The 15,324-nt window shown below is 39.0% G+C and overlaps 1 protein-coding gene across 2 annotated transcripts in view; it reads left to right on the top strand.

Annotated features, from left to right (window-relative positions):
* Window positions 1-12,588, top strand: part of CNTNAP2 (contactin associated protein 2) — a 1,148,794-nt gene extending 1,136,206 nt beyond the window's left edge. For both annotated transcript variants that reach the window (XM_065830092.2, XM_071804698.1), the window contains exons 23-24: window positions 7,980-8,051; window positions 8,989-12,588. In XM_065830092.2, coding sequence (XP_065686164.1) covers window positions 7,980-8,051; window positions 8,989-9,188 — 272 coding nt within the window. In that variant the 3' untranslated portion in view covers window positions 9,189-12,588. The remainder of the gene's footprint in view (window positions 1-7,979; window positions 8,052-8,988) is intronic.
* Window positions 12,589-15,324: the final 2,736 nt, after the last annotated feature.

Below are 15,324 nucleotides of genomic sequence, written 5' to 3'. Positions count from 1 at the left end.
GGATTCAGATGCCATCGGCTGGCTTGCCATCCCACACTTGGACCACTGGTACCCACATCTCAGAGGGCAGAGCAGCAGCATCTGAGGAGAAGCTGTGTCAGACGTGCGCTAGCATGGATGTGGCAACTGAAAGGGGAAATAGCTCTTGCCCTTGTCAAGTACTGCACAGTGGGAAGGAAGGATCAAAGGCTTTACTTGCTGGAGGGCAGCCATTTAGCCCTCAAAACGGTCTTAGGTTACAAACACGTGAACAAAAGGATATTCTCCTGGCCACAGACATTGAAAGCATCCTATATGCATCAGTGAATCCAACAGCAGGAGGATTAGCGTCAATGGTAAAGTGTGATGCAGCACTCAGTCTCCCCTCTAAGGGACAGCAGGGGAGCAGGGTCACTTTTCCAGGCTAACTGCAAGGGGCAAGTGAGTTGGGTGAGAGGACAGATGCACCACTTTTGTTCGTGATGCAGCCTTACATATCTAAATTTGATCTCCTAGGTGCTGGCAAAATTAGAAATGGATGTGAAGGCAGTTGCTAGGATAAAATGATGCCCCTCCTTTTTCAAGCGTAGCAAACAGAATTAGTGACCTGTACTGCAATCAGAGAAAGACGCCAGATTCTCTCTTTGAAGTTACTGATCACACGGGGTGGCTGGGTTTTTTAAATGAACGTGTAAACATTGGGATGCTCTTTGTCTGCCAGTAAGCTAAGTTTAATATTTATACTTCTTATACAAGAGATGGAAGATACACTTGCAACTTGCCCTGTGGGTGAGCAGATTCTTCCACTGACAGCAAAATCAGGTTTCCTCTTCTGGGAGTGACCAGCATTCATCCCTAGTTCTCCCAATATAAATATTGTTTCTGAAGTCCATAGTGTTGACTTGAATTCTTTTCAAACAGGGAGGTGGTATTTTGTTTTAGACAGCGATTAAGTCTAGCAGAAATTCATGTCTCAGTTTCTAAGCACCGAGTGTTTCTTGCAGGCAAGAAGTTAGGTAGGAAACATTGAGATGCAACAGCTTCTACTTTTCTCCTCCCCATCAAGTAGCTAACTAGGAAGAGCATCTGTCTGAAATTTGGCACAATCAGTGCTTCATCCTTAAATGGCTTAATTATTGTCTTTGAATCACTGTAAGTCTATTGATTTGGAATAAAAATGCCTCCTTCAGTCTCATCTAGTTCCTTCACACAATTATGCATAGTGTTTTCTTATCTTTAACAATATATAATTTCAGTGTGAAATTCCTGGCACTGTCTACTGTGTCAGACAGCTGACAGACTGCCAAGCTTGTAAATTCTTCTGGCATTCCTTGAGTGACCAGCATAGTAGCTATTTCATAAGCAGTGATTTGAATGTTAATGCTGCTACCTAATATCAAGACAAGAAGGTGGTAATATTAAAAAGAGGGTGTTTTCCATCCTCTGCAAAGACTATATTTTTTCCACAAGAACTAACTTTAACCAGGAACTTGAGAATGGCATAAATTAGGGAAAAAATGGAGTAGAGATGGAAGCATTTAGATGCCTGAGCACTTCATGCAACTGCCTTCTTTTTCCTTTCCTTAGGCTGAAAAGCACTTCGCTTCCTGTGTAAGAGGTTATTTGAGACTACAGTCAGGTCATTACAGGTATTAAAGTTTATTTAGATTTAAATTCTCCAGTCTGACTCATTGCTCATTCCCAGTCCAAGCCTGTCTTTTTTATAAGCGCATGAATGCTGAAAGTGCAAAACCTGATATTGTTGTTCGTATTCTGTCTGTGAGAAACTTTTTCTTCCAATGACCTCAATAAACAGAGTCCATAATTTTTTTTCTAACTGTCATAAGTTTACAGTTTTGTTTTGTATTCTTGTTCATTGGGTTGGATTTTTTATTTTTTTGTTTTGTTTTAGTTTTGTTGTTGTTTTTTTGTTTGTTTCTTTGTTTCTTTCAAGTATTCCCTGTGGGTCCATTGTCAGCAATTAGCCATATACAGCTAGTCTTTGATCAGCACTTAACTCTGCTGTTCCTTTGAGACCACCAAAGAGTTTTGTATTCTCCATTAATTATAAAAGGAAGTATTTGTTTGTCTTCCTTAACAGGTGAAATGTAAGCACTGCTCATAAAATTTTCATGAAGGTGATAGCTTAGGCCAGCATGACTAATACAGTTCTTGTCTGGAGTCATAGTGAGATCCAGTGTGAGACAGATGCTAATACCAGGAATTAAAACACAGGTGAGTTTAGGTCTTTGAGTGATGAGGGTGCTCTAATGTGCTGCATAGGAATTGGAAATTTAACAGAGCGAATGTTCAAAATGCTGCTTCTGAGACAGAACTTGCTGAAGTTCAAACTGCAAATAAACACAATGCAATAATGATGCTAAATGTCTGCTGTCCTTTTAAACTAAGGAAGAAAATCCTGTAGTAAACAAGTACCAGTTAGTAAAGTGTTTTGGTCTTGCCTTCCACTACTTTGTACAATTACTTGATTCTATGCAAAAGGAAGTGTAAAAGTTACTATTGGGAAATGACCATACAAATGGCAAAGCAGAAAAGCATCTAACACCTTCCAACCGACAGAACAGGAATGTGTTCCATGTTCCGTATTTCATCCAGAACTGATTTGGGACAGTTTAAGCTGCAAAGATGAGTCTCCTAATGAGGCGCAGGTTTTTCTGTCCCTTTGCTAGGAAGATTGCTTTTTAAGACTGAAAGGACATTGTGCTGCCCTTTTGAAGCAAGCCATTCATAAAACTGCATTTCCTCCTCTGCTTAAGGGTGTGGACAGCAAAGTTCACCTGCAGAATGAAATTCAAGGCCTAATAACAGAGCTGGTTCAGAAACAACTATCATGACTTACTGAGTTGCCAACTGTCATGTCTAGTGGTGAGAATTTGCATTGTCCTAGTTCATTGACCATGGAGTGGTCAATCATTGGAACATCATTCAGTGGATTTCCCTCCAGTGCTGCCCTTGTTCATTGTTGGCATTTCCATTGTTCACTCCAAAACTCATGCTGTTTTAACAGAAACATCCAACTGCTCTTTCTTCTATAATCCACACTTACTTTCCCACACTGTCCCAGGCATTTGCCTACAGAAGGGTTGTTCAGAGGACAATTTTCTACTAAACCATGATTTCAGAGGATTTTTAAATTTATCCTCATTTCACATTAGAATAAAAAGACACAATTGGAGACCCTTCACAACGAAAATGTAAAAATGTGGGTTTTGTGTTTTCCATCATATCTGTGCATGTCTGTCTCTCTCAGCAGAGCTCACCAATAACTGTCAGTAAAAACGCTTGAGATTCAGTGAAAAAATCTTAGAAAAAAATAACAGAAGCCTTCAAAATGTTTTTGATCTAACAGAACATACCTAAAAAAACTTAGTTTAAATAATTGTTCTTAATAGCACCGATGCATTGAAGGACTTTTAGTCATTTATGAACTTTTTTTCTCATTTTGTTTTCTCCCTTTCCTCCCAACAAAGAAGGTTGCAAAGAATTGAATAAATTTGTGAATTTTGAGCTTATGTTGAGGATTTCATGTTCCAAATAATTTGCATTACTGATGACAGAAAGAAGAAAATGACATTTTTAAAGTCAAAAGCCTGCATGTCTGTTCTGGTAGCTTCAGAATTACTATATGGGTGTACTTTTTCCAGTATCCTGTAATTCACACCAAAACCATTGTTAAGTCTGTGACTGTGAAGACTTCTATTTCCGTAGAGACAGAAAAATGATTCATATTAGGGGTTTACTTGTGAGTGTATAATGCTACAGTTGAGGCATCACTAAAAACTCAGGGAGTAATGATTGTCCCCACATATCATGCTAGAACAAAAATAACCTTTTACAAATAATATAGTTGTGGTTAATAATATCTCTCAAATATTTTGTGGTTGGGTGTGGGTATTTTTTTTTAACTTGGAAATGTTTAATATTATCTGCAGCTAAATTCTCAGTTGTATACTTAAGCTGATATCAGTGGTACTTTAATTAAACTCTGTTAGCAGAGTTTAATGTTAAACAGTGCTCCCTCAGAATCTGCTCTCAAATGCCTAGAAAAGCAGGAGGAATGGCAGTTTCCTCCTTTCCCTGTTTTCAGCTTGGAGAAGTAGGAAAAAAATAGATGTGTTATTAAAGTTTAAAAAAAAGGGGGGAGGAATTTTAACTTTTTTCCTTGGCAGCATAAAAGCATACAGCATTTTTAATAAGGCTTTGGTTTGTTTTTTTTCTTTTTCTGAATTGCTGTAGTTTACTTGTCATGAGAGCTCTTTACAGAGCCACACTTGGGAGAGCAGTGGTTGAGGCAAACATGGGCAGTGGGATGAGCAAGAAAGGGCAAGTAAAGTCTACAGACTGTGGTGTCCACCTTTGATGCAGGACTGTGTAATGGAGTTGTTTACTCCTGCTCTATCATTTCTGTGCATGTATTCAGAGTTTCTCTTGTAATCCAGTCCCCTTAGGAAGGGGAAATCAACTGTGACTGTACATTAGTTTCTACTATCAAGAGTCAAGTTGATTAGTTTCTGTACTTACGGGCTTTAATAAGGACTGCTCTGTGATCACCACATCCGGTTGTTAGAGTTGTGTCTCTGGTTCGTATTTATGTTAAAATATAGATGGTCTCAATAATGGGAGAATACTTCTCACAATTGTGGACATCTGTAAAGCTGAAAGGTCACAGCAGCCTCGCAACCTGTGTTAGTTCTAGGCTGAACAAACTCAGTTTCTAGCATTTCACAGGTTTCATCCATTGTTTATTTTAGACTTGTGATCATGTCCACCGTTCCTTTTTTGGAAGAAATATAAACGGTATCTTCTTTTGTAGCATGGTGTGTTTTAACTAAGACTTGCCCACTCAGCAAAAAATTTTAGTTAAAAAAGTTACTTCCAGTGGCTTATATGTGACAGACCTGGCAGTGTATGTCAAAATGAGATTTGCCTTTTACTTTGTAATTCTTAGTACTGCTCTCTAACTGAAAAGTTTCCCCATTTGGTGTTGGTTTTCCCCTTGCATTTACTGAACAGCCTTTTTCAGATTTCTCTGCTCACACCTACTTTCTGGACTACTTTTCTACTTTAACAGGGCTGTTTTGTATTTCAATTTTGTGAATTTGCAGAAGGCTTTTATGTGGGATCCATTGTGAAAACCCTGCCTCTGCAAATGGCAGATGCAAAATCATGCCTACTGTAATGAAGCAAAATTATTATTCACTCTGTTAAACAACCACATCTGTCATCTTTAACATCTAAATCCTAATCATGGTCTGTTTATCCAGTCCCATCTCCCCTTTCCATTCAGCAAGTGCTGCTGAACTGCAGCTGGCTGTGGCAATGACCATGCCAACCGTGCTGGATGATGGTAGGTCTCCTACTGCATTTTTGTGGTCATCTAAAATTTCAAATGTCATTAAAATGATGACCAAAACATGGATTTTGCCTGCAGTCAGTCTTTAATCACTCTTTTAAGTGCCGCAAAGTTTCTTTAACCCCATTTACCCTGAGACTAATAACAGAAAGTTGAAAAGTGCAAAATCTAATAACAGGCTCTGTAGATTTACTCTGTGCTTATTGCAACTAAGGCCTCGTAAACAACACCCCATTAAAGAAAAAGCAAAGTATGCTGTGTCCTTTTACGTAAATTAGCTTCAGGATGATAGTGTTTGAAGCAAACCCAATGGCCTGCTGTGGAAAGACATGTTGCAAAGAACAGCATCGCCCAGCTTGGATTCTGAAAGGGAATCAGATGAAGTGATGCTCATAAGCCACAGATGAGCTCAGCATTTGCTGGTGCAGTTTAGTCTGTCCTTGCACTAGCTGCATGTTTTAGGAAAATGTCTTTGGTGTGTCCTGACAGCAAACCACTGGCTCTGTGCCACAATTGTGTGAGCGGAGGATTTCAGGGAACTGGCAGCACATCTCTTGCACCAGGGTTTTCCAGGGTAGCTCTCTGCTCTGTTTTTTATATTTTGATTCACACAAGTGAGACCTTGGCTGCTCAGAGAAACGTAGGGAAGATTCAGAAAAAGCTCTTAAGGTAAGGAAGCCCTTCCAGTACAGTCCCCAGACCAAATGGGAATCAGCTGTTCAAAACCAACTTTGTAGAACAGGTAATAAAAGAAAACTGAATAATCCTATTCGTGGCCTCAGCTAACAATTAAATCGCACAGTATGTAGGCCAAAACTCCTGCGGTATCCTTCCCAGACGTACCTTACATTCCATTCTCAACCCACTTGCTGTCCACATGGGCTTTGCAGGGTAACTACACACAGAATCGGAGCTCCGTGGCACACATTTGCTCTGGGCAAGTCATGATTTGAAACTGTTGAGGTAGAAGCATCAGGCAGTGTGACAGCGCTTGCTGAGATGTAGTAAAAATTGATGTCACAATGATAATGGAAGAATCTGAACAGAAAAGAAGTGTTCCTAACTGCGACAGAGAAATGAAGGTACACACTTGTCCATTAGCAACTCGCCCTGTACTTCATCTGCATATTACAACCATTCAAATTAGTTATTATACCACTGTGATTTAGATTCCCATGAAACATGAGCGTCAGTAGTAACAATACTAATTTTATCTGTCTAGTCATTTTAAAACATTTTAGGAGTTATTCTTTACAACCTGCTTTTACCAGAGCATCAGTATTACTGTTGTCCCTTTGTCAGCCTCCTTCAGCATGTTCTTTCCTTGTTTAGTCTCCTGAATTTTAGCAATGATGGAAGAAAGAATCTTAGTTGTCTTCTTGACAAAGGTGCTTAATATTGCCAAGGAATGTGACCGTAGTAAGGTCAGAGATGAATCACTATGTGTTTGAATGACATAACTGCTATCTGAAATAGCTGCACTTGGTGCCTGTTGGTGACAGTGCTCTGTTTTTAAGTTCACCTTGGAGGGTCAAGGAATGTGCCATCATACGTTCTCTTCTGCCTAATTGCTGTGGCAGGCGTTACCCTTTTGCAGTTCTTAGACCCCTGGTCTGTATCTATTTCTGATCATTTGAGAAGCTACTGCTGCTCAGAAGAATTTCAAGGGATCTTCCACCTAAGAAAGAAAGTAATTAGTATTTTCTTCCTCCTCTATCCATCTCTAATAATACATTCAGTAAAAAACTGGTATAGACACTTCTGTAGCAAAAGGTATTCTATAACTGCACATTTGGCTGAGATTTTAGATACAATTTTTCAGTCAAACTAAACCAAACCATAGTATAAAAGCAGATAAGCAGGTCTCCTGCTGACACAAGAGTCACTCAACAGGATTTCATGAGTTATGGTGATAATAATCTGCCAACACTGCCATAGATGCTTTAAAAAAGCATGAACATCTAAGCTCATTTTTTCACAACATCACTCCTGGTTCTCCAGCAGTTGCAGCAGGGCACAACTTATCCAGTCTCCAGTTAAATACATCTACCAACAATTTCTCTATTTCAAAATCAATGCCATAGTCCAGTGGAAAAGAAGGAAATAATTGCAACCACTTGCTGAGCTCCCTGGGCCTGCTTAGTCACTGCAGTGTCTAGCTGGTATGTCTGTCTATAAAGAAAATGTTGATGATAGGTTTAATTTATGAGATTGGCCTTGAAAAGCCTCTGTGATGTTTTCTGGGGGTTAAAACCAAGACCACCATCCAAATTCTACTTTAAACCTGTACTGATTCTTTAAACTTGTACTGGTTTTGTTTGGTTTTGTGCTAAAGAAAGTTACTGAATTTGTGTTAGTAGGGTAACAAAATGACTTTCTGTGTTAACAGCAATGCTTACTGAGGGTAGCCTCCTTTATTTTATTTTTATTTTTCTTAAGAGAAGGAAGCAAGAAGTTCTGAGGGATTAGTTAATAGTAAATTATTTTTTCTTTTCTTCTTCTTTGGATAAATATTTAGTGATCATTATTTTCTTTAGATTGTATCTTAGGATGTTGGATGTATTCTGAACTACTGTGTGAAGTTTCACTAATACTGCACCATGAATCTTTAATTCCTTATTTACAGCCAGTGCTGATTTCCCATACAACGGTCAAGCTATAGGAGATGGAGTTAACAGAAACTCTGCCATTATTGGAGGTAGGAAAAATGTCTGCTTTTCTAAGAAACTTTGCACATGACAGTGACAGCTGAATTGCAGTTGGTAACATATTCAAACTATTTGTTAACAGTTGACTATGTGGGAAAACTGCACCTGAACAGAATAGAGATTTTTGTAAGTCAGTTTCAGCACATTGTCGTAGTGGAATGGTTTGTTCTCACTTAGTTTGTCCCCTCAGACTCAGTTTTAACCAAATCAAAATACTCATTTATATAATCCACATATTAAGCCTCCATGTGGGGAGCTACTTTACTGTAGTTACTTACGTTAACAGAGTGATTAATTTCTATGAAATGGCATGGGCACATTTCCAGTTGCAACAGATTCAACGTGAATCTGTGTCAAACACTAATGGCTCTTGACAAAAATCCCTCATGATCTTGCCTTGTTTTTTAGCAGCCAAGTTCTCCTCTAACTTATGTGCCAGAAAAGGCCCATTCAGTGTGCTAGATGATGTTAAGCAATACCAGAGTTGAACTTTGAATTGTCATTCAACTGAATACATTCTGACCAGCTGCTTCCAGAAATAAGGATCCTGATTAATTTTATGCATACACAACTCAGTTTTCTCTGCCTTGTCCTGCAGTACAGAAATGTTATACCATAACTCTTAATGGGAGAAATTTGCCACTAAAATTTGCCACTTCAAATACTGAAAGCGTATTAAAAAAATTATAAAGATCAGCCTCATAGCTTTCAGTCATATAAATGCCTATAAAATGACATACTGGTGGTAGGTTTGTCCTTTCATCCACTAAGCTATGTATAAATATTAGAGTAGTGGAAACCAAGTAACTATGGTAACATTGAACTGCCCAGGTAGCTTTGGCTTAGCTCGAAGGAGTAGTGAGATCCTTTATTTTTGTCAAAATTTGGTGTTCTCCTCACTAGTGGCATCTTTCCTCTTCTGCATAGGTGTCATCGCAGTGGTGATCTTCACCATCCTCTGCACCTTGGTGTTCTTGATCCGCTACATGTTTCGCCACAAGGGAACCTACCACACCAATGAGGCCAAAGGGGCAGAGTCAGCTGAGAGCGCCGATGCTGCCATCATGAACAATGATCCCAACTTCACGGAAACCATCGATGAGAGCAAGAAGGAATGGCTTATCTAAGCCCTGGAGGATGGGGCCTGGGGTGGGACAGAAGCTGGGCCAGGGTGGGACTGGGATTACTCTTGCAATGGGGCGAGAACACTCTGTGTCAGACACTTGAGCATATGTACGGTAGAAAGATCAGCACAACTGGAGGAGCAAGTGACACGAAAATACCACTGAGACTGGAGGAAAAAATTGTATCTCAAGCATTTAAGAAAAAATACTTTTTAATATTTATTTACAGAAAATTGCCCCTTTCATGTCCGAGCAACTAAAACAAAGAGCAGTTTTGCAGCTTCAGCATTGTTCAAAATTTTCAGTAATTCCTTTCTATTTCTGTGGGTGTTTAGAAGTGTTCTGGATACTTGCTACAAGAAAAAGGAGCCATTTTTTTACATTTTTTAAAAGGCGTTTAAAACATCGGCAGTTCTGTCCTGAGAGCAAGTGGCAGGCCTTTCTTCCTAGCATTTTGTTCCTTCATGGCCAGCCACTTCCCCACAGGCTGCCCTCAGCCCCACACTTTGTCCATATCACCATTCATTTTGGTGGCGTTGAACCAGGAGTTCAGGGCTGGGGGTGGGACACGGAAGTGAGGATTAACGCAAATCATACTCACCAGTTTTTCAGCGTATCATAAGCCCATACCAACCCTGGCAGGATCAGACTTCTTGACCCAGGCACTTTTTTTGGTTGCATACAATTCCCATCAGCAGTGTAAAAATACTGTTATTGCAACTACTGCTACCAGAGAGGGTGATCATAAAGCACAGTAAGCTTTGGGGTTTTTATTATTATTATTATTACTATTATTATTATTTTGTTGGTCTCTGAGGGTGGAGGATGCTGTGTGAGTCTGTAGACCTAGTCTGTTCCTGTGTCTTTAGTTATGGCACTGGTGACATGAGGTAGGTGCCAGTTTAAACTGTACTTAGGCGTAAGCATTGTAGTAGGGAATTAGAGCCAGACTTTGTTTGCTTCTGTTTCTTTTTTACAGGCTATCACAGAAATACTAGCACAGCTCTAGTCAATGCATATGAACCCACACGCTTCACGTAATACTTTTTTTTCTAACTCTAGCATAGCAATTTATTCTTTAAATCCTTTGTTTCAGTCCCTTTGTGAGGAAAGACTCTGCTGTTAGTGTTCGCAAAGGCAGAAACCTAAGGCAAAGGAGGCTTGGAAGCTCTGCCCAGAGAGCACGTGAGAAACAGAGTGCACAGTGGAGAATTGCTTTTCAATACAGAGATTTACCTATTTTGCTATTTTGCTGTCTTTGTAGGGCATTTTTAAGAATAGCAAGGCTAATTCCAATTGCAGCATTGCACCCCATACCCCCTTTCAGGCCAAGGAAGTTTTAGGTATCACCGGAGAAGCAGGCCGGCAGCTTGTAGGGAAGGTAAAGAGGCAGCCTGAAGACCTAATATCCCTTTATGGCAATAAAATAGCTTTAGCATGCTCTCTGCAGAGGAGCATGGTTCTCCAGTGGTGTGATTTGATAGGAATTTAAGGCCTTAATGGGCTGGTTTTACAGTGGAACAGAATGAAGGAATTAATGTATTGCAGGGCATTTCTTTTGTGCTAAAAGAATAGAAACAATACCAAGAATTTCACTTTAGAAGGGTTTATGTTTCTAGATTTGCTGTGTCTTTAATATTTCTGGGTTTATTATGCACAGATTTAATCCATTTTTCTGTACAAGAAAGATTTATTTTTAACACATATCTGCAATCTGCTACACTGAGCAATGCTGGCACCTTTAATTTCGTTATATTTTTGGTTGTATCTTTCATTGTTCTAGTCGATGCTTTAAAATGAAAAAAAGAAAATCATATCTTACCAGACAACAAATTTATAAGCACAATTTGTCAGACAGACAAGACCGAGTAATTTGGGTTTTAAGGACGGTAGCCTGAAGTCCTCTTCTGGATTCATTGAACACAGACATCAGAACAAACCAAACTCATTGATTTCTTCCGTTTGTGGATTTGGAATTAGCACATAAAAAAGTTGCCAGTTTAAAAAAAAAAAAAATGACTGTTTCTCAGGTAACATTATGTGGCATAGAGGTTTGGGTAGGCATAAAAGTCACCTCTGTCACTCTTGTGTTCTGCAGTCTTTTGCCTTGTCTCCAGTATTAACTTCTCCCTCTCTTGTGTTTAATTGAGCAGATGAGTCCTTATTCTTGTTTAATCATGAATGTAAGATAAATCTCCACCCCTTGGAGAGTATCAACATGGGGTAGATCTAGGCTGCATCACTAACTTTTGCAAAATACATAGCAATCATGCACGTCTTTGTAGGATTGAAAAGGCAGTATCTTTTCTATATTATCTTACGTTTAATTTGGTTTTACCGTTATTTTAGTCCACTCTGAAAAACATCCTTGCCTGCAACTTTGAGTTACCAAGAGAAGTGAATATAGCATCATTTGCATAGTTTGCGATATGGTTTGCAGCAAAAAGTTACTTACTAAGCTGAACTTAATGTCTGGGAAGAGAATCAGACTTGTGTGTCCTGAGAGATTAGAGTCCTCTGCTGCTTCGTGTGGGAGAGACAGACTTAGCAGCCACAGCGCAAATTTGCCAAATTCTGCCATCTGTGCCTAACCAAGTCCCCGGTGAAGCCAGGGACAGTTGTCTGGGTTATGGTAGCAAGGCCTGTGATACCTATTCACTGATTTTCTAAAAGTTTACCAACTAATCTCCCACAACCCCATAAGGTAGAATTTCTGGAAAACAACCTTTGACCATAGCACAAGCAATGGTTGTAAATTAGCGTCTTAAATTTGAAAAGCAAGTTTTGAATTTCTGAAATCAGGTTGTAAGCATCTGCATCTCTCCATTGACTGGACACCATGAACCTCTTTATGTGAAGTTCATTAGTGCTGTGTTAAAGTGTTGATAATCTTCAATCTTGTCATTATTTTCATGATACAGTCACTTTTATAACTCTAGAAACTCTTTTAAGTATTAGAATCATTGTTTCTTCTTAAATTGGACTGTAGACATGGTGTTGTAGACTAACAGCTGGTCTCTGTATAGGCATTTGGTGACCGTAGGTGAATTCCTGCCTGTCTGCTTTGTATTTCATTTTTGAGAATGGCGTATATTTAATTCTACGCAGTGGTCATTCAGCAGCCTAGCAGTAAAGTATCAGAAGGCTCAGAGAAGTAGCTTGTATATTTTGCTAGCACTATGTCTATTCTGAGAACTTCTTCATCTGCAGACCTATTATGGAGGTTGAAACAATGTCTACAGTTTACTTCACCCACTCTTATTTGTGCCAAGAATCTGTGTTGTTTGACAGGTATTATCCACACACCTGTAGTGGGAAAATCTGGTGGAGTGGAGAGTGGATTCTGCTTTTATAAAACTCTGTATTTTCCCCAAGGAATATTAAAATAGTCAGTGTTTTGTCACCTCTTTTTAGTTGTTTCACCTGTTTGAACTGTGCAGGAAAATGTGGCTTTTTGTACTGGTTGGAGAACCAAAGTGTCACAGTTGTGTTTCTAAAAGGCTCATTCCTGATTCCACAGGAATTGGTGGCAAAAACTGCCACCAGCGGTGGGAAGAACAAGACTGAACTGGAGACTAGGGCTCTTGGTTTTAGTGAAATAATGTAAGCAATATTTTGCATCCTCATTCACAACACACACAGACCACCAGGTAATGAGTCATGGAGCTCCAAAGAACCAAAATGGTGGAAAACTGATTTTGATGTCAACCCACCCTCGAGGGGAAGTCAGCAATCCAATCTGGTGGTTTTGAATCAGGTCTTTCACACACCGCTTATTCCATATACTGATATAAAATTCAGATGTATTAAATAGGAAGATGTATCTTTAACTGGTACTGGAGTTATTTCTGCTTTGTATTTTTCCTGTCTTGAACATTACCTATACCTTATTTATCTCTTCTAGCAGTTACCACTTCAAAGGCATGGCAGCATGCTCTAGGTAGCATGGTGTATGTGAAAAGATGGTCATCATAAATATTGCAGTAAGACCACAAAAGCCGTGGTATATGAGGTATATGTACAAGGTTGTTGTAGTGATAAGAATTCCGTTTGAGAGTCTAGTAAATAATTACATTTTCATTAAAATGGTGCCCTTTAATGGCAGATGCATCTAATTTCCTGGGTATCTGTTGAAATGTGAAGCTATCTCAGTTTGACAAGCAATAGCGTTTAATATGGTTTCTCCCTTGAATGATTTTACATTCCATCAAGCATGGTGATCCTGAAAGGGTGTGATTTTTGAAAAGCAGAACCTAAATTCTGTCAATCAGATTTCATTATCCATTGTAGAGAAAAGAAACAGAAACCTTGCCTTCTAAAAGCAACAGCATATAAACTAGAATGAAAGAAGGACAGTGTGTATGTACACCTAATATCTTCTGTGAATGTCTTTTCTTGTAACTAAAGTTCTATTAGAAGCCAGATTGGTAATTTTTTTTTTTAAAAAAAAAGGTAGTTTTAATTACCTCATACTGTTTCCTCATACTTTGTATATTCTGATCTTTGTCTATATTTTTTCCTTCTCTAGTACCAGGAAATCAGTTTGGAAAGGACAGAAGTTGGAAAGGCCTCTTAAGAAAAGACCCACAATACATGAGAACAGGGACCTCAGAACCCAGTTGTACATTAGAAGAGAGGGTGCTAAAACCAGAGAGGATGTACTGAAGTGCACGTATGTTCCTCCTGCATTATGCAACCCTGACTGCCTTTCTGAGATTTTTTCCTTTCTGATCACCTTGCAGATCGCAGCAAGCACTCTGCCATCAGTTCCACTCACATTTATTATTGCAGGCTCTGTAGTATTGCCAGCTTCACAAGACTTAATACAAATGGTTGAGTGTAGGTCGTTTGCATTCCTTTCCTACCGTAGCTCTGTCCTTTCCTTTGTGAATGTGAGCCTTTTATTGAAGTTGTCAAGAAAAATGTATACCTAGGTCAACAGACTTGTTTCTGTTCCTTTTACAAACTACCTTATGAGGCTTTAAAAAGTTTTTATGATGTGAAGCATTTTATAAAAGAATTACATTAAGTGCACTTGAATGGGAGAGCATGAAATCTAAGCAAAGAAGCATCAGTGTGAATTGCTTTAACCACCAACCCAAAGCCCTGACCCCATCAAAGACCTTAACTTACTTTGTGGAACACAGTAGTGGCAAAGTCCTGTTGTGATGCCTTGTGACCACGTTTTGACTGTTCATTTGTACTAACTTTTGTAACCCCTAGAAGAAGAGTCACACTTTCTACAGAAATATTTTTCATTTTTATAGAAAAACTCTAGAACAAAGACATGGGAGCAAAGGTTCAAGTTTAAAGTCCTTCTGATAGTTGTACACTGTGACATGGGGAGTCTTTCCTCCTTGCTGTCACCACGTGTGTTTCACTGCACTCAGAAGTGTGTGAGTGTGCACGTGCACATCTGAAATCTGAGGTTATTTGGGATGCGATTTTTACAGCTCTTGGGTAGTTACTCCTGTAATGTGGGTCTGTGATGGATAAGATAACAAACTTTCTTCAAGTCCATGAGTCTGTAGTGATAGCAAAATCACTCACTCTTGAGATTAAGTGCAATTTTGGAGATAAACTCAGACTTTGCTCTACAGTAGTAGGCACATATGGTTCCTCAAATGAGAGCAGGCTTGGACCTGGTTGCTGAAAAGCATTTATTTAACAGTCTGTAACACAGTTCTTTTAACACCCTATATAAGCAGACTTCTTGAAGCACTATGCTCAAACCACTGATTATGCCAACAGTATAAGAGCAAGGAAGAAAAGTGGCTGATTCGTGGCTTCTTTACAAATGAGGATTTTTTGAAAAGTTACTTCTCATGGAAAAGCGTGGTATCAACAGGTGCTTTCACAGACAAGTGTTTATTTTGACTAATTTCTATTTTCAAAACATCATATGAGAAAAAATAAGCAATTATTCCACATGATACAAAGTACAACCAGAACTGTTTTTTGAAAAAACTTAGGATATACTCTGGAAACATAGAATCAAGTTACAAATTCAGTGCATCCCACTCCTGTGATGCAGCAACTTCCAATAGTGTCTACTTATGCTCCCACTGCTACTTTTTCCTTAATGGTAAAACACCTGGATGAAACAACAAACATAAGAAAAATTGTGTACCCTTTGTTT

Source organism: Patagioenas fasciata, chromosome 2 (genome assembly GCF_037038585.1).
Source record: "Patagioenas fasciata isolate bPatFas1 chromosome 2, bPatFas1.hap1, whole genome shotgun sequence".
In the NCBI taxonomy this organism is placed as follows: domain Eukaryota; kingdom Metazoa; phylum Chordata; class Aves; order Columbiformes; family Columbidae; genus Patagioenas; species Patagioenas fasciata.
The sequence above is the reverse complement of the archived record's forward strand: the minus strand, read 5'-3'. Positions and strand labels throughout refer to the sequence as shown.